The sequence below is a fragment of the Vombatus ursinus genome, unplaced genomic scaffold (assembly GCF_900497805.2).
Source record: "Vombatus ursinus unplaced genomic scaffold, bare-nosed wombat genome assembly UNPS02000577.1, whole genome shotgun sequence".
Classification (NCBI taxonomy): Eukaryota; Metazoa; Chordata; class Mammalia; order Diprotodontia; family Vombatidae; genus Vombatus; species Vombatus ursinus.
In genome coordinates this window covers 25,264,738-25,287,275 of record NW_020940355.1, presented here as the reverse complement: position 1 = coordinate 25,287,275, position 22,538 = coordinate 25,264,738, and the positions used below count along the sequence as shown (strand labels likewise).

Below are 22,538 nucleotides of genomic sequence, written 5' to 3'. Positions count from 1 at the left end.
TCAGTTTGTATTTTGAGGAGCTCAAAATCTAATGGGGGAGACAACATGCAAACAACTATGTGCAGACAAGTTATATATAGGGTAACTAGGAAATAATAAACAGAGGGAAGGAACTAGAACAAAGAGGGATTGGGGAAGGCTCCTGTAGAAGGTAAGATTTGAGATGGTATTTAAAGGAACCCAAGCAAAGCAGGAGACAGAGAGGAGGAGGGAGAACATTCCAGGCATCTGGGAGAGCCAGTGAAAATGCCCATAGCAGGAAATGGATTGTTTGTTTGAGGGACAGAAAGGAAGCCAGTATCATTGGATTGAGGAGGACATTTTGGGATATAAAATGTAAGAAGACTGGAAAGAGATGCTGGTTATGAAAAGCTTTGAACAACAAATAGAGGATTTTAGTTTTGATCTTGGTGGTGATAGTGATCTACTGGAATTTATTGAGTAGGGCAGATGACATATTTGGAACTATGCTTTAGGAAAATCACTTTCGAGACTAAATGGAGGATGGATTGGAATGGAGGGAGAGAAGAGGACAGTGTAGAGTTGAGCTGGCTCACCAAGGGTTCAAGATGGGGAAAGGAGGAGTATATGGCTAATACAAAGGTGATTGATGGCTTTGGAGAAAACTGAGGGGTCAAGGGATTTGAGGTCATGGTGTGGATGAAGAGTCAGGTTTGGTATTAAGAGACAGAGATAGAAATCCAATAGATTATGATCAGAGAGAGGGATTTCAGAGTTCATGAACATGGAGGTGGTGCATTTGTGGGTGATGGCAGGATCAAAGGCACGACCATCTGTGTGTGACTAAGATGAAATGGAGGAGTAGGTCACAAGAAATGAGTAGGTTGAGAAGCTAGTAGCTGGAGATTAGGGTGTTTGAGGGGGTATCAACATGTAGGTTGAAGTCCCCTTGTATGAGGGCAGGAATTGGAGAGGAGAATAAGATTGTGAGCCAGGTACTGGATTCATTGAGGAAGGAAGGGGAGTGTCCTGGAGGTCTGTAGACAACAGCTATCTGGATTTTGATCGGATGGTAGATGTGAATTATGTAGACCTTAAAGGAGGAAAGGTTGCTGAATGATGGTAGTAGGGGGCAAACCTGGAAGTGGCAATGAGAAGCAAGGAGTATTCCAATTTCCAGGCCTCTACCAGTGCTGTGGAGGAGAATGAAAGTGCAGCCAGTGCTGGAAAGGGTGGCCAGGGATTCTGTGTCATCCAGAGGGAGGCTGTGTCATCAGGAGGGAGCCAGGTCTCAGTGATAACCAGAAGAAGGAAGAAGTGGGAAGGGAAAAGATTTAAGATGAAAGCAAGATAAATAAAATGTAGTCTTTACCTTCAAGCAGCTAAAAGAATAATAGACACGGTAAGATAATTGTGCATTGATTTAGTCATTCCTTTATTCAACAAACAAGTGTTAAACACCACAGTTAATTGTGCTAGGCTCTAGAGAAGATGCAGAGATAAATAAAACACAGTCCTTTCCCTCAAGGAGTTTATAATTTAGTAGGTAGAAATATACTGTATGCGTAGATAAACATTATACAAGTTATAATGAAATAACTATGTAAAACAGAATATTATCTAATCAGTGAGGGATCTATACCCAGAAGATATGCACACAAATAATTATGATAGCTACATGCATAAAAGAAAATTTTTTTAAAAGAAAATTTTTTTAAAAGAATGGCATGAGAGTTTCAAGATAGAAATCACTTCTGCATTGATTAGAGGAGGGAGGAAAGACAGTAATAGATAAGGCTTCAATGCAGGAAGTGGCATTTGAACTAACTAGCTCTCAAAGAATACACCTTTTGAGCATTGGTGCTAGAGACTGGTAGAATGCTACAACATGCCTAAAGCATCATAAAGTTCTAACCCCTTAATTTTTGAATAAGAGCATCCAGTCATTAAGTAACTTGCCTAAGGTTGAATAGTTTGTAAGTAGAATAATAAGGGCTTGAATCTAGTCTGATTTTCTTCTGGTACATTGTACTGCCTTTTCTTCACAGTGCTATGTCTTTTAGTTGTTGTATAGACTTAGAATTGAGACTTTCTCCTGGTCCTTCAGGGCATTTTATCAGCTCATCCCTGTGACCTGTGTTAGAAGTATCAGTCATAGAAAAAGTAATAATTAGAACTTCTGCACATAAAATCAATGGAAAATAACATTTAAATAGATTAATAAAACAGACATATGAAAACACAGGGGCTAATAATTTCTTAAATGGAAACCTCTGAAATTATCCAAACTAGAGACATCTGCTTCTATTTTCACTCATAGACACTAGATACTTTAATACAGTGTGATGAATGATATTGGAGAAACTCCCTATAGACTTAATTTCTGTAGAAGATAGTAACAGTGTACATTTATATAGGCTTTTGGGATTTATAAAATGCTTATTTCAAAATCATACAATGTTATTGCTGGAAGGATCCTAGAGATCTGCTCTCATTTTACAGATGTATAAATGTGCCTCATTTTACAGATGAGGACGCTGAGGCCAAATGTGAGTCCCTATCCTCATTTTATATGGCTGTGGCCATATCTACATAGCAAGACTCAAACTCAGGTCTTTTGATTCCAAGTGTAATGCTCTTTCCACTATACCACACTACTGTGTTTTAAGATATAAAAGTGAAGGTGTTAAGGCTTTGAAGGATAAGGTACTTTACACTTACCTGGAAAGATAGATTAAAAAGTAGTTTCATGGCAATTTTGGAAGAATAAAATAAAAGTGTTGTATTCATCAAATGAGAGGAAGTTAGAAGGCATGCAGGATGGTAAAGGACATACTGTGGGACCCCTCCTCCTCCATTCACTAGTGTTGAAATGTTTGGGGAACAAAACTATTTAAGTAATTCTCTAATAGGCTTTACTCCTGTTTTATGTAATGCAGGTATGCTGTCTGGTTTTTAATTTGTCCTGTCCATGTTCAGGGATGGCATGATATGCTTTGATGAGTACTTACTATATTTCTTTAAATTGACTCAGAACTTCCTTTCTGTTACGTTCTACCCACAAGTGTTTAAGAATGATAATAAATGTGTAAAAAGGCAACTACTTGTTCACTCAGCTCACCCAAGGGCTTCCCTGTAATGGTAATGGCCAACATTTTACCTTATTTACTCTGTTAGAAAGTGGGCTTCATTGGTTTTTAACTCAGGACTTTAACAAACCTGTTTCCAAACTGAACGGTGGTCAAATTTTAGAAATGAGAAGTTGAATTGTGAATGCTTTAGCCTGAAGAAGAGACATGGACAAAATTATTTTAAGTAAATTGCCAGACAGAACAATGGTTAAGAAATAAGACAGCCTCGTGGATTAAAATATTTGCATGGATAAAATACTTGAAGAAGAAAGTATTTTTTGGTGTCTAAGGAAGTTGGTCATTATGAAATCTAATTGACCTACAGAAACCAAAAATGTCATTAGGTGGTAAGGTATTTTGTTTTTGTTGTTTTTCTTTTTTTTTTTCTAGAGGGAAATGTTAATTTTATTTAGTTTTGTGGTCTTCAGAGAGAATTTTTTAAGCAAAAAAAGTGATAGATTTTCACAGACAGCAGTACTGCATTAAAAACTGCCTTTCTCCAAGAAAGATTCTTTTGTATATGAAGCTCTGGCAGCAGAGGGTTGGGTCACAAGGTTGATATTCTCATGAACACTGCATTAGATCTTTCCCTAGGTTTCAATTTTTACAGTAATAATATACACTGCTCCTAGCAGATGGTGCTCTTCATATTGTAAACAGTGGGACAAAGCACTGAAGATTAGTATTGCACCTTAAACACACATTGACATTAATCACTGAATATTCCTTACCACTCTTCAGATGGATCACTGTATGTAGCCCAAATTTGATACTCTGCTTTTGAGAAGGGGAGGCAGCATTACATGTAGGGTAACTTTAAAAAAAAAATTCCCAAATATAAAGGGAATCAAATTTTGGCTTTTATATTTTTTCCTCTCTTGAACTGTTAACTTTTCTTCTGTTTAAGTTACACTACTTTCAGAGCAGACCTGTCCCTGTATTGTTGCTCACAGAAAAGTTTTACCACCTTATAAGAAGTGATTTGTCTCTTAAAATTCCTGTGAAACAAGTCCAAAATTAGACTAAGGCCTCAGCTTTTCCTGCCAGGAAAAGCCTTTGGTTAACCCCCTACTGACATTCCCAAACAGGATTTTTAAGGGTGACCTTCAAAGGTGTTTTTTACTTTGTTCTGAAAATGAGTTTAACACTTAGAATATATGCTGGATATACCTAATAACCTAAAGGAAAGGATATAGGAGTATTATAAAGGAATTGTGTAACATTTTTTCTCTTAATCTCCCAAGTCTACTTGTAATTAATTATGTATTTAATTGCCATTTCCAGCCAGAAAAAAAAATATATTTTTAAGTTAGGAATAGTATCTTTTAAAAAAGCAATCAGTTCTTTGAAATTGTCAAGCAGGTTTTTTAAGAGTTAAAAAAAAGTGACTCAGGTTCATAGAAAAAATTATTTGTAGCTATGTCATACCTGAATAATTTCTTTTAAGCATCACAGTGAAGAGGAACCAAGAATAAATTTTAAAGAAATAAGCACATTGACAGTGAAGTCTTACAACATAATTCTATTTAAAATTATAAAGCATGAAGGATTATTGATTGCTGAAAAGCAAATAACTCTGACAGCCATGAAAAGGACCTCAAAATATAAATAATATATGTTTTAAGATGAGATTAAAAATAGATTTATATCAGGATCTTAAGATAATGTTAATTCCCCATCATGTAATTCGTTTAACCTTATCTGCTTCTTGCTATGTAGAGAAACTGTTACAGGTTTTCATGTGCACATGTGCATGAATTGGGTCCCTTTTTTTGATAGGTGGGGATAATAGAGAAAATGCTTTAGAATTCTGATGTCACTATAAAGGAGTCTTAGATTTGATTGCTGTAATAGATTAAGTACTAGCAGATTCATGCAGTTTTCAATAGCAACATGGAAAATATTGCTATAGTCAGAAGGACAGTAAAGAAATACCCACATTTTTAAAATTGCTTCCCTTTTGACATTTATATGCTTACATATATATATCTATAATTTCCTAATAAGCTGCTATAATGTGGCTTTAAGCCACTAAAATACTTATAGGAAGTTTACTTTTTGAAGATTTTTCTTTTTAATTTTTTTCTTCATTCCCAAATGAATTTTTATCATTGCCATATGTAAGCCAGTATAAGGATTGGTAAAAAATAATAATAATATAATAATGATAACACAGCTATATAGAAATACAAATAGTGATCATTTGATTTTTAAAGCATTTTTCAATACAGTACAGCTTCAGGAGAGTGCTGTGGCCAGGGAACCTTTGGTTGTAGTCCATATAAGTCCTGTTTAAGCAACATTACTTTGTACCTTTTCCTTTGTTGGTTTGTGTCATAGTGTTATGTTCCTACAAAGTATTTTTAAATTATCTGTAATAGTTGGAATGGGAATATTTCAAAAGATTCCATTGGCCTACTTTAAAATTATATGAAAGATGGAAAATCTTAATGCTTCAGAATTGTTTGTGCTGATGTGTAAAAACTTTGAAAATTCTGTTAAATATTAAGAGGAGAGTAAGATAGGGATATGGTAGTTACAAGGAGAATTTAAATTTTTTTTTCATATAATACTTCCTGTTGCATTTTTGTGTATCATTGACTCTTGTATTTAAGACTCTTTATTTACAGTTATTCCATGTCATTCTTATCACTTTGCAATACTCAAAAAGTATACTGGATATAGTAAGCCTTCCCTCTCTGGCAGTTTATTGACTCCATTCCATTGCCTAGTGTTTGAGGTTTTATATATTCTTTCTGGTAGGATAGAGTTGTCAATTTTTTTTTATACTATGATATACTGACTGTGTCATTAAATGAGCCATGTGTACTGGAGCAGTGTCGCTGATACTGAGTGATCCCCTTTGGAAGATGAAACAAAAAACATCAAAAGCATCCTGGTGTACTGGGAAAAACTAGTCAAGAACCCTCGATTCATTTCTCATCTGACACTAGCTGTATGAATCTCAGTTTCCTTTTATGTAAAATGGGGATAATAATACAGTACCTACCTCATAGAGCTCTTGTAAGGATCAAATTTAATAATGTTTGTAAAGTACTTTGTAAACCTAAAAGTGCTATATAAATGTCAGCTTTTTTTTTTTTTAACCCGGGATTTCATCCTCTGTCTCTTCCATCACGTTTCACTTAGATATTCTTCCAATAATTTCAGATTTAGTAGGCCTTAAGAAGTGGGGGCCCTGAGATGGTGCTCCTCTCTGCTCCTGTGTCAATGTGAACACTTGGTTTTCTAGAAGAGTGTTTCCTATCCACTTGCAGTGTGTCCCAAATGGTCTCTTTTTTTTACTGAGGAAATTTGGTACTTTGTTCCAGTTGTTGGTAATTTATAGAAGTCTCCCTTCCAAGTATAGTACTGCCCAGATTTTCATTTTTTGCCTTTTCCTTTTTCATAAAAGGTTATAAGCAACAGGTGACATTCATATTGCAAAATTTTAATTTTAAATCTGTACTATAAAAATAAATGTTTGCCTTAATAGAGAAATAAAATTGTAACTACCTCACCACCACTGATCACTTATCTAGGCCAATTATTTAAAGTGAGTTTTAACAGTTGTAATTACCATGTTGCAAACTGACAATTTTCAGATACAGAAAATAACAAAAAAAACTCTTATTTAACTTTTTTTTTTATAAAAAAGGTCATTCATCTCCACCAGCATACTTTTATCAGTTGTATTTGTAAAAGACCAATAACGTAAATGTTGTCCATTTGACTGTGGCATCCATTTTTAGGTGCTCTATAATATAGGGCTAATTGATACAGCAGTTGATAGCTTACAAAGCCTTTCACCTGTTATCTCATTTGACCCCACAAAAACCTTTGGAAGATGGTAGTGGAAATACTACACTGACAGATGAACAAATTGCAACTCAGAAATTAAATGACTTGCCCAAATCCGCACAGCTCAGTCAGCAGCAGCACGAGGACCAGAACTCCAGGCTTCTACCTCCAGGCTAGTGGGATTTTTTTCTGTTGACAGCTGCTGTGTGTTGTATCAGGGAACTGGATCGAGATATCTTTACTTACCTCGTTTATAGCATGTTCAGATTCTATTCACCTTGAAATGAAAGATCTATCTCTGCTAGATCGGATAGACAAGCAGGACTTGTGTCAAAAGAAAGGGCCTTTCCAATTTGTTATGCTCGCAGCTGGTTCTTTTCTATTGCTTTGGCTTACTGTACATCTGGAAGAAGACTTCTTGCAGCTGGGAGCCATTTCATGTCTAAACCACATCCCCTGTTCTTAGTAGAAGTATTTTTTGACATGTTAAGCATATACTTAATTGTAGTTATTAATTGGTAAATTTAAAGCATTAACCACTGCACGTAATTCTGAATTTCATACTTCTTTGCCATAGTTATTTTCCCCTGTTCGTACTGATCTTTATAAAATTATTCTGAATTTAAAGTTGGAAGTAGTGTGACAATAAGTTAATGTTAAAAGACATAAGTAATATTGATTCTGATAAATTATTTAGGATGATATTTTCAGGGTTAGGGACTTCATATAGTCTCATGAAAACTACTTGCATTTTTTAAAACTAAAATTATTCAAGATATCTATTACATTATTAAAATGTATATGCCTGGAGCCTAGTAAGGGAAGGCCCTTTTCATTCTCCCAAAGGTGAAGGTTCATTAACACCAGTACATCAAATATGTCTCACTTCATTCCATTTAGATAGAATGATTTCCTTTAAATTAAGGAAATGTCCCAGCTGCTACACCCTGTCACAGTTTTTAAATATATAGAGAGTCATGAGATCAAACAGAGCAACATTTTTATCTGTTGACACAGGTTTAATTTGAAGGGGAATTTGTAAAACTGTCTTGATTTTTTTCCCTCTTTGGCATTCAGATTCTTATATGTGGTGCTCTTGAAAGGAATCTTATCCTGCCTGTGTCAGTGTAGGCTCCAGGCACAGTGTTTGGTCAACAAGCAACAGTGGGTGGTCGGACTCTAGCACAGGACAAGGGCCCGCTGTGCACAGGAAAAAATGTTCAAAGGTGTTTAAGGGTGGTAAGGAAGTCTGCTGCCCTTCAGAGAGTCCGGAGGCTATGGATCAGTGTTCCCTGTCACTATTGTAGACTGTGAGAAAACTTGCTGTAAGAGACATGAAGGATGAGAAAATACAGTAAACTTATTCACCTGGTTTCACATCTGCAGACTTCTCTTAACAGATATCTGTTTTACCCTTTACATTGTATATAAACTGTTATACAAATATTGGCTAGTGTTTGAGTTTTTGAGTGGATAAAACTCTTGCAATTTTAGTTGAATCCTGACTAGTCAATAATGTGTCCTTTTGCAATTCTAGATTCAACTGTCATTCTTTCTAAGCCCTTACCAAAATCCCTGTCACTTCCATGGAATATCAGACTTGACACTTTACGTTTAATCTTAAGTGTTAAAGGGCCATTAATCTATTTAATTAGAAATTCATCATTGTAAGAATGAACCACAAATATGTTTTGTGTGCAAATGGGTCCAGGTTACATGTAGAAGTACTAATGAAATTTATTTTCTTTCAAAAGAAATAACATGAAACCTAAATAAATGAGTTGTTTTTATAATTCCCCTACTTTTTTCTTTAATGAAGTAATTGCTAAAGATAATTTCGTTGATATTCTGAGTAAAATGCAAATATCTCCTTTTACTAAAGAAAATTTTTATTAGCTGTTTTCTGTTTCCCAAAAAGGATTCTTTTTTTGCTTCTGTGTATATGACTTTTCTAAACCTTCCTGTGGGGTGTATGTGTACAGAAATGCAGAGATGTGTGCTTATGTATAGAATATCACCATATAGTACCAAAAAATGCATTTTACCAAAGTGAAAAAAATAAACCATTGACCATTGTTCATAAGAAACCTATCTTACTTACTTAAAAAATTATTTTGAAAATTTTTTATCCCTTCTTAATGAAATACACCCATTGGTAAGATTATCTTTAGTTTGAAACTTTGATAAAATTGTAACATAAATGTTGGTTTCATGTATATATGTATTTGATAGGTAAAATTCATATTTCTTAGAATTTGATTTGCATTATTTTTCTACAAGGACAGTAGAATTTTAGAGCTGCAAATAATTAGGAAAATCTTTAGTCCAAATCTCTCAATTTAGAAAGTTAGATTTCTTATTAAAAGTTATATTTAAAGTCAGATATTCATCCCAATCTTAATACCTGCATCTTTTCAGATAATAAAGCTTTCAGATTTTATCCTAGTAGCTCTTGCTACCTAATCCCATTTAGTTGCTTATCATACTTAATATCCTTTATAGTAGTCAGTTTATCAAGTTTATCAAGAATTAAAGAATTATGATCTAATATTCACCACTGATGGCATCTGTGATCTCTTCTTATTTAGTCCTTACTTCTGAAATATTTTTCACCTCAGTTTTTGCTTTAGGGCAGAGTTTTTATATTCTCAGGTAAAACCTACTAACAATATTTTCAGCTAAAGAATTGAGGCAAAATAAGTAGTTTTTCCTTTTTACACTTAAATGTTTCTAAACATGTTAACCTTCAAAAGCTTAAGTTTTAAAGTTTAAACTTTGCTCCATGAAAATCCCTCTGTGTAATAAAATTAAGTAATTTTCCTTTCTCACCTTCCCCCAGAACGGATTTCAAGCATAGAGTCAAGGCAGTTAACACAGGTACTTTTAGTGGCAAGAATAAAAAATTAGAGTATTTATTAGGATTACAATGTATAACCACTTTCTGAGTTAAAATGGGTCTCTTTATCCATTTTAGGAATAACTCTCAAAGCAACAAATTCATCTGTAAATTTGATTACAAAACCCCTCAAATATTCCCAGTGTTGGTACAAAAACATTAAAAACTGAACATAAGTTTCCCATAGCAACCTTAAATTGACCCATGTTACCCATAAAATGCCCTGCTGCAAAGTATGTCTCACGTGGCTAAGTTAATATTCCTATGAGAAATGTAAATTTTACAGATCTAATTGAACGCTGCTATTATGCTGTATTAAAATATAAGTAGAAAAGTGTGCAGGTTTCCCAGGAAAGATACCCTATATTATTGTATACAACAGTACATGAGATGTTGTGTACATTATTCCATAATATAGGTAACCTTTTTATTTCAAGGTGCTTTTTTTAAAAAAAAATCATATTATTAAATTCAGAACACTAGATTTTATGATAGAAGCATCCTTAATATCAGGTCATTATATTTCTTGAATTATTGTGTATTGAAATCAAGAGGGAAAAATCTATAATGTGAAATTTTTATCCATTTTCTGATTTTTGCTAGCTGTCGGAACAGTTGCATTTTATTGTTGATGCAGTACTGTTGGTGGCTTTTTCCATCTTTTAAAAAAATTGACATTTGATATGCCTTCTACCGTACTGTATTTTGAATGAATGTTTGGCCCAGGAGGTGAGAAAGATAGATAGTATATTCAAAAGAGTTAAAAATAGGATACATTTACACATCTTAGTTTTATTACATCAAGAAATTCAAGTATAAAAGCAGGGTTGGAACCATTAGATTGTTTTTTTCAAAGGACACTTTGTGAGCTTAACAGTAAGTGTTTACTGACAAAAACGATTTGAATGATTTCATTCACTTACTGTTGGAAAATTCAACCTGTTGTTCTCCTTTAAAATCATTAATTGCTAGACTTTGTCCCAGTGAGAGAGAAGAAATATCAAGGAGGAAAACATATTTCTAAGTTGATTCTCTCTGTTTAGTTTTCAGGGTTTATGAATTTATATGTAGTGTTGAAGCGCTATCTTCTGGTCAGTCAGAACAAAATATGTCTTGCTAATGTATTCCAGATGTTTATTAGTCCTGAGGGTATATGTGCTGTTCTAGTTCCCTGCTGCTGTGTTATACTTGCTTGTAATGCTAGACAACCAATTAAAAAATTAGTTCATGTTAAGCTTTTTTTTCCAGATCAGAAAATTGATGATGTGTTTTCTAATGGAACGAGAGAGTATTCTTCACACAATCTTTGTTATTAGGAGGGGAAATTTTGTTCTTTTAACAATATCAAATTTTCAAGAATACTGTTTCAGCTTAATATCAGATCATTTTAGTTAAGGTCCTAAAAATGTACATTATAAATCTCAATATTATTAAATTAATCTGAACTATGTACAAGGGATATTTTGTGTTCAGTTCTACAAGAATTTTTCAAGTGCCTGCTATGTACATAAAACTGTGTTGAAGGCTGGAGATACAAAGACAAAAATGAAATATTTTTTTGGCAAGGGAGGTGGGGGGAATTAGTGGAATATTTCCAGAAGCAAAAAGGAAAAGTGAAATGAACACTTATTCTTAGTGGAATGTATAAAAATAATGGTTAATACACATTTATGAACCTGATAAATTGCAAAATGCTACAATATGGAAAACACCCCTTGCTACCTTAGTAGATAATTATCTAAAGTCTTATGGTTCTCTATAGTTTACCCCTCAAGTTGTTTAATTATAAGTTTTGAAATGATACTAGGCCATATTTAAATCTCTGTTCCTTTGTAGCAGTGATTTCTACAAGCTAGTAATGATAAGAGATCTGATTGGTCAGCAGTCATATTTGTACAGTTTATATAATTTATCAGTTAAATGTTGATTTCAGTCTTTGTTTTCTTTTGTTTTCCCAGTTCAGGTAAAAACTAGTCCTTTTTTTTTCTCACAAAATACATTTATTTTAAAAATAGCTGGTTTGTAATCCAAATTTTAAGAGACATAAGTTAGAAGGTATATTGGCAAAGTAGAATAACAATTATCAAGATCACGTCCCTTCAGCTCTCTGAGTTATCTGAATGGTTTTCAGCGCACATTTTAAGATGAAGCGCTCATTGAGGAAGCTGCAAATGGGACTGGTGACAGTTGCAGTGAAGAGGATTACCTCTGATCAGCAGTAGGGTTACCTAAAGTTGTAAAAGATGGTGAGCTAGGGAATGAATGATTTGGTTCTCTTAAGACAATCTGTATTTCCATCTATTTGGACCATTTCTAGTCCCCAGCAAGCCAAATAGATAAATAACAGAGAAAGTACATTTTATATACTATATCTTATTCTTTTTTGCAGGAACCCTCTTTATTATCTGTAGTTTATCTAGTATCATGAGGTACAACTTTTAAGTCTAATTTGGGAATTTCATCATTAGAAAGGAGTTCAGAGGACATCCAGTCCCCTTTACTCTTCATCCTTGTTGTGAACTTGAATCTTGTCTGCAATATTCCTGAGAGGCCTTTTCTCTTCACTCATGCAGCCACTCAAATTCAGGACCTTATCATTTTTTCACCTGGATTATTATAATTGTTCATTTGGGCTTCTCCACCTTAAGTCTCTCTCCTCTCCAAACCATCTTCCACGTAGTTACTAAAGCAATATTCCTAAAGCACAGGTATGACTACGCTACTTTCTTGCTCAATAAACTCCAGTCACTCACTGTTGCCTTTGATTCAATACAGTTTTCTCTTTTTGACATCTAAAGTGCTCTGCAACCTAACCTTAACCTACCTTTCCAGTCTTAGTGCTTTCCTTCACATACTCTGGGCTTCTGCCAAAATGACCCTGCCATGTCTTTGTACAGGCTTCCCACCATGCCTGAAATGCATTTTTCTTTTTAATCTGCCTCTTAGAATCCCTGGTTTCCCTCAGGACTCATCTCAAGTTGTCCACCATCTACCTGGATCCTTTCCCACTTTCCCCCTCAGGGACTCCCCACAAAAATTACCGTTTATTTATTTTGTATATGTATATATGTTCTGCCATATCCCCATCCCCCCTCACTCACTGTATTCCCTGGGCCCAGCAGGGTACCTGGCAAATAGTAGGTGCTTGCTTGTTGACTGTTTGAATTGACCATTTTAATGGTCACAGGTTGAATATCTCCTGTGATGGGAAGCTCACAGTGCCCAAACCAGGCTATTCTAGTTTTGAACAACTATAATTGTTAAGATGTTCCATATGTGAAAACAAACTATTTTAGTGTAATTTCTATCCCTTAGTTCTGTTTATGACCTCTAGGACCAAACACAAAAAGACTTCTTCTACCTGATAAGGATGGAAGAGATTGGTCCTATGATTTCATTGGTATAGGGAACTTCCTGATGAGATAACTTCCTCCACCAATGTAGGTCAGCAACTTTTCTGCAGATTATGGTTTTAGAGAATTTCCTGGGGCGGGGAGAGAATAAGTAACTTCCTCAGGGTTTTATGTCCAGCATAGATGTCAGAGGCTGAACTTGAACTTGGGTCTTCCTGGCTCCCAGGCTTGCTCTTTATGCATTCTGTCACATTGCCTCTCCTAGTACTTCAGATGTTTAAATACAATATTTGTGCTCTATAAAGCAGCTCTTCTGTAGGCTAAATATCCCAGTTCTCTCAAACCTCGTATGGCATGGTTTTGATTTCCTTTACCTCTTGACGCCCTTCTTCTAGCTGGCTCCAGTTTATCAATTTTTTTTTAAACTTTTAAAAAGTGATACCCCGAACTGAGCACCAGACTCTAGAACATCTAAATTGAGCAGGAAGGAGGCTGTCACCTCCCTTGCTCTAAACCAGAGCAGAGGTTGTCAAACTATGGGCTAAATCAGCCTGTTTTTGTACTGCTCATGAGCCAAGACAGTTTTTACATTTTTAAATACAAGAAAACTTTATGTAAAATGTCATCATACAATCAATGCAGTATCGATCAATCAGTGAGCATTTATCAAATACCTTCTATATGTCAGGCCACTGGGTTAAGCTCTTGAGATACAGAGACTCTCACCTGGAGTGAATCTGTCTTTTCTTTGGACTTTGCACAGGACATTCTCCATGGCACTGCTAAATGCCTTTGGAGAGCACCAGTCTCATGCTTTATGCTTCCATCAAGGTCAGCAATTAGATCATCAAAGTTATATCTTAGATTGTATGCATCAAGCAACTTTATAACATATGGATACCTTTGGAGGAGTACTTCATAGATTCTTATTGATCAAGTCATTTTTATATGGGGGGAGGGTGTAATTAACAAACAATGAGAGATCATAATCTCTTTTTTTCAATCATATGACTATAATGATGTGATTTACTGTAGGGTAGGATCTGGAGCATCTGTCTCCTTACATCTGGGCCCCTAGCAATGCTACCCACAGACTGAGATACTCTGTGGGTTAGCACCCACTCAAAACAAAAGCTCATGAGTCCCAACTATATATTTACTTTTATTAGCCAAAAGACACTCATTTCAAAATGAAAGATATGTCATCGAACAGTGTAGCAAATAAAGTACAGTACAAGAAGATTCCCTGTCCCCCCAGCCATGCATGTAAGAGGAACATTTTCCCCAGTATACCCACAGAGAACACATGTAACCAAGAAGCATGGATGTAGGGTACATGCAAAGCCATAGCAGCTCACACTTTTGATGCTGGCTGGAAGCTGTTATTTTCTTCCAATTTCATTATATTGTTTTCTACTATTTTCTCTTGGGTGTTGCATATCGACTTATCTTTGCTCCATCTCTGCTGGGTAATCTCTTTGGGTACTGTGTGATTACAAGCCTGTTCTCTGCTGCCATCTGTAGGGCTTCAAATATCTAGCTTCTTCAGGGCCAGCTACTGTTCTAACTACTATATGCTTGAGAATTACAACAATAATAATAATAATAATAATGATTATTATTATAGCAGCTAATATGTGCTTATTATGTGCCAAGCACTGTGCTGTGTTTTACAATTATCTCATTCGATAGTATAGCTAGTATAGTTGCAGTAAGAAGTCTCCCGACAAGGAGAATTACTGTTCTTTTAATACATAGCCAAATGTCGAAATATGTTTTGCATGACTTCGTATGTATAATGGATATCATATTTCTTGCCTTCTCAATGGGTGGGGGAGGGTCAGGAAGGAGGGAAAGAATTTGGAACTAAATATTAAAAAAAAAAAATGCATAGCCAGTTCGGGGAGTCTCCACACCCAGCAAACAGCTAACAAAAGTCAAAAGATTATTCTTTTTGGTGTTTATTCCAGGTCTATGGTCCCAGACAACTATTTCAAGTTTGTGTATGGAAATTCATTTTAACTCCTTTTGCATCTCTGATTGTTAGCCTCTGGGCCCCAAAATCTATTTCTGGAACTCTTCAAAAAAATCTCCTGTTGTCTGTGCATACGGGGGCACATAGGCATGCAAATGAAGTTAGGGAAAAAGAACTGGTTGAAGAAGTCAAAGTCACCACCTTCTACCCAACCTCTTTCCTACCCTGATTAATTATGCATCTATTCCAGGAACAACTCTTGCTGGTTCTTTTTACCTCCACCTAATACAGAAGTACTATTTCTCCAGAGTAGAAAATCATATGCAAAAGTCTGCCTTCTCTTATTACTTAATGCTGTGTTCTTATATTTTCATCAAGGATATCCTTAATACATAAATAGAATATTCTAATAAAAAAGAGAAAGTAGGTAAATGAATCCAACATCTTTGTCTGATGACCAGTAACTGGGCATACTGCTGGATGAACTGGATCATATCATTCTTGACAATCCCACTGTAAGTGAAACCAAAAAACAAAAGAAAGTTATATCTGAATAGAAAGATGGTCCACAGGTTGCACCAACATTTGGCACAGAAGATGAAGAAATAAATAGAGATTGTCTACAAAGAATCTTACAATATCCTCCATTTAAAATCTAATTTAATTTAATTTTGATATTTGATAACTTTAATGCAAAAGTGGATATAGGTAAGGAAGTGAAATATGTGTTGGAAAGTATAATTCAGGAATAAGGAATGAGAGTGTCTTCCTTCTTAATATTTTGCAAATAAGCTTGTCTTCTAAACCAGTTTTTCCCTTATGTACCACAGGAGATATAAAGTGTTAGCTGACTTTGGTGGTTTCTGAGCATTTTTGGCTGCCTTGTGGCAGCTATTTTATGTTAATTATACTTCTCTAAGAAATGGTAATAATCAGTATCCTTACTTTTGTATTTCCCATTTTTCAGAGTCAACAGCTAATTTGAATAGGTTAGGTTGGATTCATTAAAATTACACACATTGGGCAGCTAGGTAGCACACTGGATAGAGCACCAGCCCTAGAGTAAGGAGGACCTGAGGTCAAATCCGGCCTCAGACACATAACACTCACTAGCTGTGTGACTCTGGGCAAGTCACTTCACCCCAATCGCCTCACCAAAAAATAAATAAATAAATAAATAGAGTAAAATTACACACAGTCAAGTCTCATCTTTAACCTTTCTTCTAATTTGGTGTTACTGTTCTCTTTTTTTCATATGTATATGGAAAAATAATAACAAGCCCAGCAGTCTGCAGATATTTGAATTAGTGACTTGTACTCAATAGGAAAGGTTACATTAGAACAACCACAAAAAAAAAAAACAACTTCCAGGAAGGTGGTTAATGAATCACTATATCGCTTTTTCCCCTCAGGCAATACAGCACTACATAGTCCAATGCTGGAGCTGGATAATGATATGCGCCCTTCTGCTTTGGCACATCTTAGTCAGACAGCTTCACTAAAAAGGGCCAGCAGTTTTCAGTCTAGTCGAGATGATAGTAAGTATTTTTCCTCTTCTTTTTTTTTATTTATTAGTCTTTAAACTACTTATGTTTTCATGCTGTGACACTAAATAACTTCTAGTTTTGAATGCAAGTAATTTTGTTATCTGTATCCCATCTCCGGTTTTTATGAAACAACTTAGGAGTTACTAAAATTTGCGTCTAAGTGGATAATTGAAGGTGAAAATGTAGAGAAGGGATCTGAGAGATTGTTCATGGCAAGAATGTAATCAAATGTCTTGAAAGTGAACATTCCTTGCCTCCATTTCATGGAATTTCAACCTATATCTGATCAAGATTCCCTATATAACATCACAAATAAAAATTAGTGCTTTTATTTACAAGTTCATCCTACCCCCTGGGACATAAACAGAGTTTTGTCAAAAAATAATGAAACATTCAATAACATTGCTGTCACTAAAAATATCATTATTAATAGTGGCCAAAATGTTTTATACTGCTAGTAAACAAATAAAAATATTTTAAAACATTGTTTTATTTCACATTTGAAATATTATTTATTTCCTATGTTGGGGTGCATGCTCAACATTTTTAATCCTGGGGCATGTAATAAAAAAAAGTTGGTAGACAGTCCCTCTTGCCTTCTCTGATGTTATGCAAAAACAAAATAAAATTTGTATCAATGTGAATTGAAATCTATGTAGATCACTTCATTTCTTGATAATTTTATCATACTTCATATAGTTTACCAGTTAAAAAAAATAAAACATTAACAATTAAAATAATTTTTTGGCTGATTCAAAGCTACATCCCTTTTATTTTATGCTACTTCTATCTTCTTTCCTTAGCATGGCGTTATAAAGCTCCCCACAGGGTGGCCTTTGTTGAAAAGTTGACCAAACTTGTTTTAAGTCAACTCCCGAATTTCTGGAAGCTCTGGATTTCCTATGTCAATGGAAGCCTTTTCAGTGAGGTATGAATAGGTTCATATATGTAAATGTAATTTTGATACTGTGAATTTATGTAGAGTTTTATTTAGTGTTTGAAAGTGGTTAAAATTAATTAAAGCCATAAAAGTCTAATGGAGTAGAAGTAATGACCGCTATGATTCTTTTCAAATTTTGGCTTTTTTTTTATATGTTACATTATAAAGATTTTTATATCATAGGATCATATAATCACTTAACAATAATAATCACAAATAATCACTTAAAAACAAAATTGGTAGAAATATTTTCATAGCCTTCACATCTTTGTATAATTCCAAGCTGCAAAGTTGTAAATGACATGATTCATTTCAGTTCGTTTAATAAAACATTTATTAAATGCCCACTCTGTGCAAGGCACTGGTAATGAAAAGACAAAATCAAAACAGTCCCCACTTATGTTCTTCTAGGGGAATATTATTACACATATGCACATAAATATAATTTATGACACAGATCCACAATCCCTAGGCTTACACAAACCAGATTCAGTCTTTGAGGGTGTTTCCCCACCCCAAAAATCCTCTCAGACCATTTTATCAACACCTAGAGTTTACTCTAAGAAATTAAATATAGCTCAATACCGAGACAAATGAAAAACCTCAAAGTTTCTGGGTAATTAATAATCAATTTGTTAATTAGGCTAGCCAGCAGTCAATAAATTGACGATCAGTGTTTCTCTCAGTAACCAAAGAGAGAAGTGGAGACCCTGAGAACTTTAAATACCTTTCTGAAATGGAATGCCCCAGACAAGTAAAAATCAGCCCTGATTAGTGGACGTTCCTGCTGAGAACATAGCTTGATCGTGAAACTCAGCAGCCTCCAGCATTCTGTTCAGGGGAATCCATCTCCATCCAGACTTCTCTGGGTGGTTTTTCTCCTTCATTTGCTAGGTCACCCTAAACTCTAATGGAGGGATACAAGAACAGGGGCTCCTTTCATGGGGATAGGACTGGATTCTGTTTATGCTGTAAACATATGCTGTAAACATTCTCCTAGTTGGATGGGATCCCACCCAAGATTGAAAAGCATGTACCTTGAGGGCTAGGAGTAATCTCATCAATTAGTCATGTTCTTCAGGGACTGACTTTAACAAGAGCTGGGCCTTAAACAGGAAATAGAAGCAGAAGAGCCTGGATACCAATTTAATAATTGGTTATTAATTTTAATAGTATAACAATAATTTCTGTTGATACTTATGTCTAGTCCTCCATAGATACGGGTAAAAGAATCCCTGGATCCTAAAGTCATAACACATAGTAGATACTAGAGAGCTTTTATTCTCCACCATAGAAAAAGCATAATAGTTCTTTTGGGTCAGTATCATTGGGAAAGCACAGTGATTGATACACTTCTAATTAATATTAAATAAGAGAATAACTACATGCATGTCTAAACTCATTCATTTTCCTTGACATTCCCTACAGAAATAAAAACATTGCATTTCAGCAAGTTTTTCTTCCACAAAGACAGGCTTCAGATGCAACTAATCTCTATAAACAGAAAATTCCAAAGAGTTATAAAGCTGTGTATATACCCTTTGACCCAGCAATGCCACTATTAAGTCCATTTCCCAAGGTGATCAGGGAAAAAGGAAAAGAACCTTTATATTCTAAAATATTTATAGCAGCTCTCCTTCTGGTTACAAAGAACTGGAAATTGAGGCGATGCCCATCAGTTGGGGAATGGCTGAACAAGTTATGGTATATAATTGTGATGGAATACTACTGCCTGTGAGAAAAGATGAGCTGCTTGATTTTAGAAAAACATAGAAAGACTTTCTCGAAGTAATGAAAAATGAAGTGAGCAGGACCAAGAGAATGTTGTTACAGCAAGACTATTCGAAGAATAGTTGTGAGCAGCCAAGTTATTCTGAGTACTATAAATACTCAAATCAACTATAAAGGACCTATGAAGGAAGATGCTATTGACCTCCAGAGAACAAAAAACTGATAAATAGAAGTATGCATAGTACGATTTTACATATATTTATACATCTCTTTCCAGTGATGGCTTTTTCTAGTGTAGGGTGGGGAGGGAGGGAGAGAGACCGTGTGGAATTTAAAATGTTACCCCACAATTTTTAAATTTAATTTAAAAAAATATATGTATATATAATATATATAAACAGAAAATTACTCAACTGACAACATGTCCATACTCAGAAAATGGAATAATTTAGTGATAGTCCTTTGTAAAAGAATTCTAGCATTAGTTTCTTTTAAACTTAATATTTAATTATAGATTTTTTTTAGAGCAAAAAAAAATCTCAGTCTCTTAAAAAGTTTTGTGGTTCAATACTACACACAAACTTCTGGGTTTCTTGTCCTTCACCACAGGAGATGATCACTATACCATTGGTATTATAGTTTCCTTTCCTTATCTACTTAATCTGTAAACTAAGGTTGTTTTTCAGGATGGGAACATTTAGAAGCCTTCCTAGTGATTTTCAGGGATAAATGATGATCACAACTTCCTAGAAGAACATTATTAGTATTATAGTAATAGCTGGTTTTAAGGGATCTTTCTCTAAAACCATTCTAAAATTCTGATGACCTTTTTGCTATCAAGAGTGATTGAAGCCCTGGAGATAACATGTAAAAACTGATCTTAGAGTGGAGGGTCTCAATGTGGCATTGAGTAATCTTGAGATCTACTAATTCCCTTGAAGAATTGTCTTCTTAGGGGAAAAAAATAACTCCTAAGGTGTATGTTTTTAGCTCAGCTTTTTTCAGCTTAGTTCCACCTTATTAATGTAGATCATCTGATATGCTTTACATGCCGGTTAATGTTTGGACAATATTAAGATCTGCCTTTGGACCAACTAGAGAAGTTCATGATTTTGGGAAGGCCTTTTTATTTTCTTATCATGACCACTAACATATTGCAATTCAAAGGTACATTTTCAACTCATCAAAAAGAGGTAGAATCTCTGACAGTTGTGATCTCATAGTGGTTAGTGTAATGTAGTCAAACAGTGTTTTCTTTTTTAACAGGTAGGTACCCAGTTGTGGTCAAAATGGCATTTAAATAATATTGTGCATATTCTACATAAGACATAAATGAGCTATTTCAGAAGTGAAGAACCACATTTGCAGTTGAAAAAATCACAGTAGGTATTTTTGCTGAGTTAACATTTCCAGTTTTCAATTATTTTAAAAAAAAATTTTGAAAAATGCAACTTACTGCTTTTTAAAATTTTCCTCCTTAAATATATATAGCTCATCTTTAATTCCACAGATTTGTCTATGTTTAGTTCTAGTTGCAAAATATTTTTTCTCTTTAGTAAAAATCTGAAAATATGCCTAACAGAAGTGAAAAGAAATACAAAGATTATTTTTTTAAAAAATATTCTCAAACAGTGAAGAATCACTTATGAAGAAAATTCAAAATTTAAAAGTAATTAATACCAGTTAAGATATTTTAAAAATCAAAATCACATACCAAGGAACCTAAATATTTTAGTCAGTAGTGTTAATGTTGTAGCTACATATTGCTTTTCTTGTTCTAGAAACTAACATGTTCTTTTGGTAGTATGACAGTTGAGGTCCTAGATGGTATTTCCAGCAGTTTAAAGAGTTATAGCTCTTTGAACAAGCCAGACCTATGTGAGGTAACATACATGAATCAAAACAGTGAAATCTAGCCGTTGGTCTTACCACAAAGTAGTTTTGGTCTGTATATACAGGAAAGGATTAATTTTTTTTGATTAACGAAATGGTTAATGGTAGGTTAAGATCTTACCTTGAGATATAGTTTAGATATAGCTTATTTCAGGTATGAGAAAACTGAAAATGTCAAAATAATTTTCAAACATTAAGACCCAGCATTTTTAAAGTCAGTGAGTCATAAGATTTAAATTAGCACGATGTACTTTTCTGTTCCAAAATCAGATTGTCTTAAAAATAGAACACAACAATTAGATTTTATGACTCAATACATTGGAAATGTTTAACTCCATTAAATGCAGGAAAATGCATAATTTTAGAGACTTGAGGAACTGTTTTTTATATTTCAAGAGATTTTTCTTGCCATCAACATTTTTTAAAAATTGTGCAATCTAAATAATTTTATAAATCTAGAAATTTACTTTGCAAAATTATATTGTCCAGTAGATGTCACCATGCACACATTAATTCTGTTTAGTTGCCAACGAGTGCATGCTTATTTGATGTGGCCTCGACAGCTTTCATTGAATGTTCCTATGCCAGTTTTTTGTGTTTGTCTTATTTGAAAATTATCAGCAAAAGTACTCATGTAATATCCCCTTTTCCCTATCCATCACTTCTATTATTTAGTATTGATAAACCTAGTAAAAAATCATTATCCCTGCCAGAGTAAGTGTTTTCTGTGGAATCCAAAATCTTAGAACTGGAAGGAACCTTAAGCTATAGTCTGCTCCAGCTCCCTTCTTTTAGAAATTACTCTTGTTTTTATAAATAAGGCATTTGAGTTTATTCACTTAAATTTACAAATTAAATAAACCATTCCAGAAATATGTGAGTTTGAAAACTTAACCTTAAATATATAGGTTACCTTATTAGGACTACTTTGTATTGAAGCCAGATTTAAATCTCAAATTAAAAGCCTGGAGGAATTTTCCATCTTACACGTAGTAAGTGCTTGATAAATGCCTGTTGATTTGACCCCAATTGAGTGTACCACAAATTTAAGTTCTCTAATTTCATCTGTGCCCTGTATAACACTGTTCATCTTCTTGATTCCCTGACACAGTCCCTTAGTAACTCACAGATCTAAAATTGGAAAGGATCCCATAGGTCATCTAATCCAACCCTTTCCTTTTAAAAATAAAGAAATTGATACACAGAGAGGTTAATGTATTGCCCAGGGGCACACAAGCAGTAAGCATCTGAACTCCAGAACCAGTACCCTTTCCACTTTAACAGTCTTGCTGAACTTCAGGCTTCTGAAC

At 34.4% G+C, this 22,538-nt stretch overlaps 1 protein-coding gene across 3 annotated transcripts in view; it reads left to right on the top strand.

The window, feature by feature from the left end:
* The window catches only part of EXOC2 (exocyst complex component 2), a 231,880-nt gene that overhangs the window by 97,037 nt on the left and 112,305 nt on the right, over nt 1–22,538 (top strand). For all 3 annotated transcript variants that reach the window (XM_027841894.1, XM_027841975.1, XM_027842046.1), the window contains 2 exons: nt 16,530–16,655; nt 17,468–17,592. In XM_027841894.1, the coding sequence (XP_027697695.1) occupies nt 16,530–16,655; nt 17,468–17,592 (251 nt within the window). The remainder of the gene's footprint in view (nt 1–16,529; nt 16,656–17,467; nt 17,593–22,538) is intronic.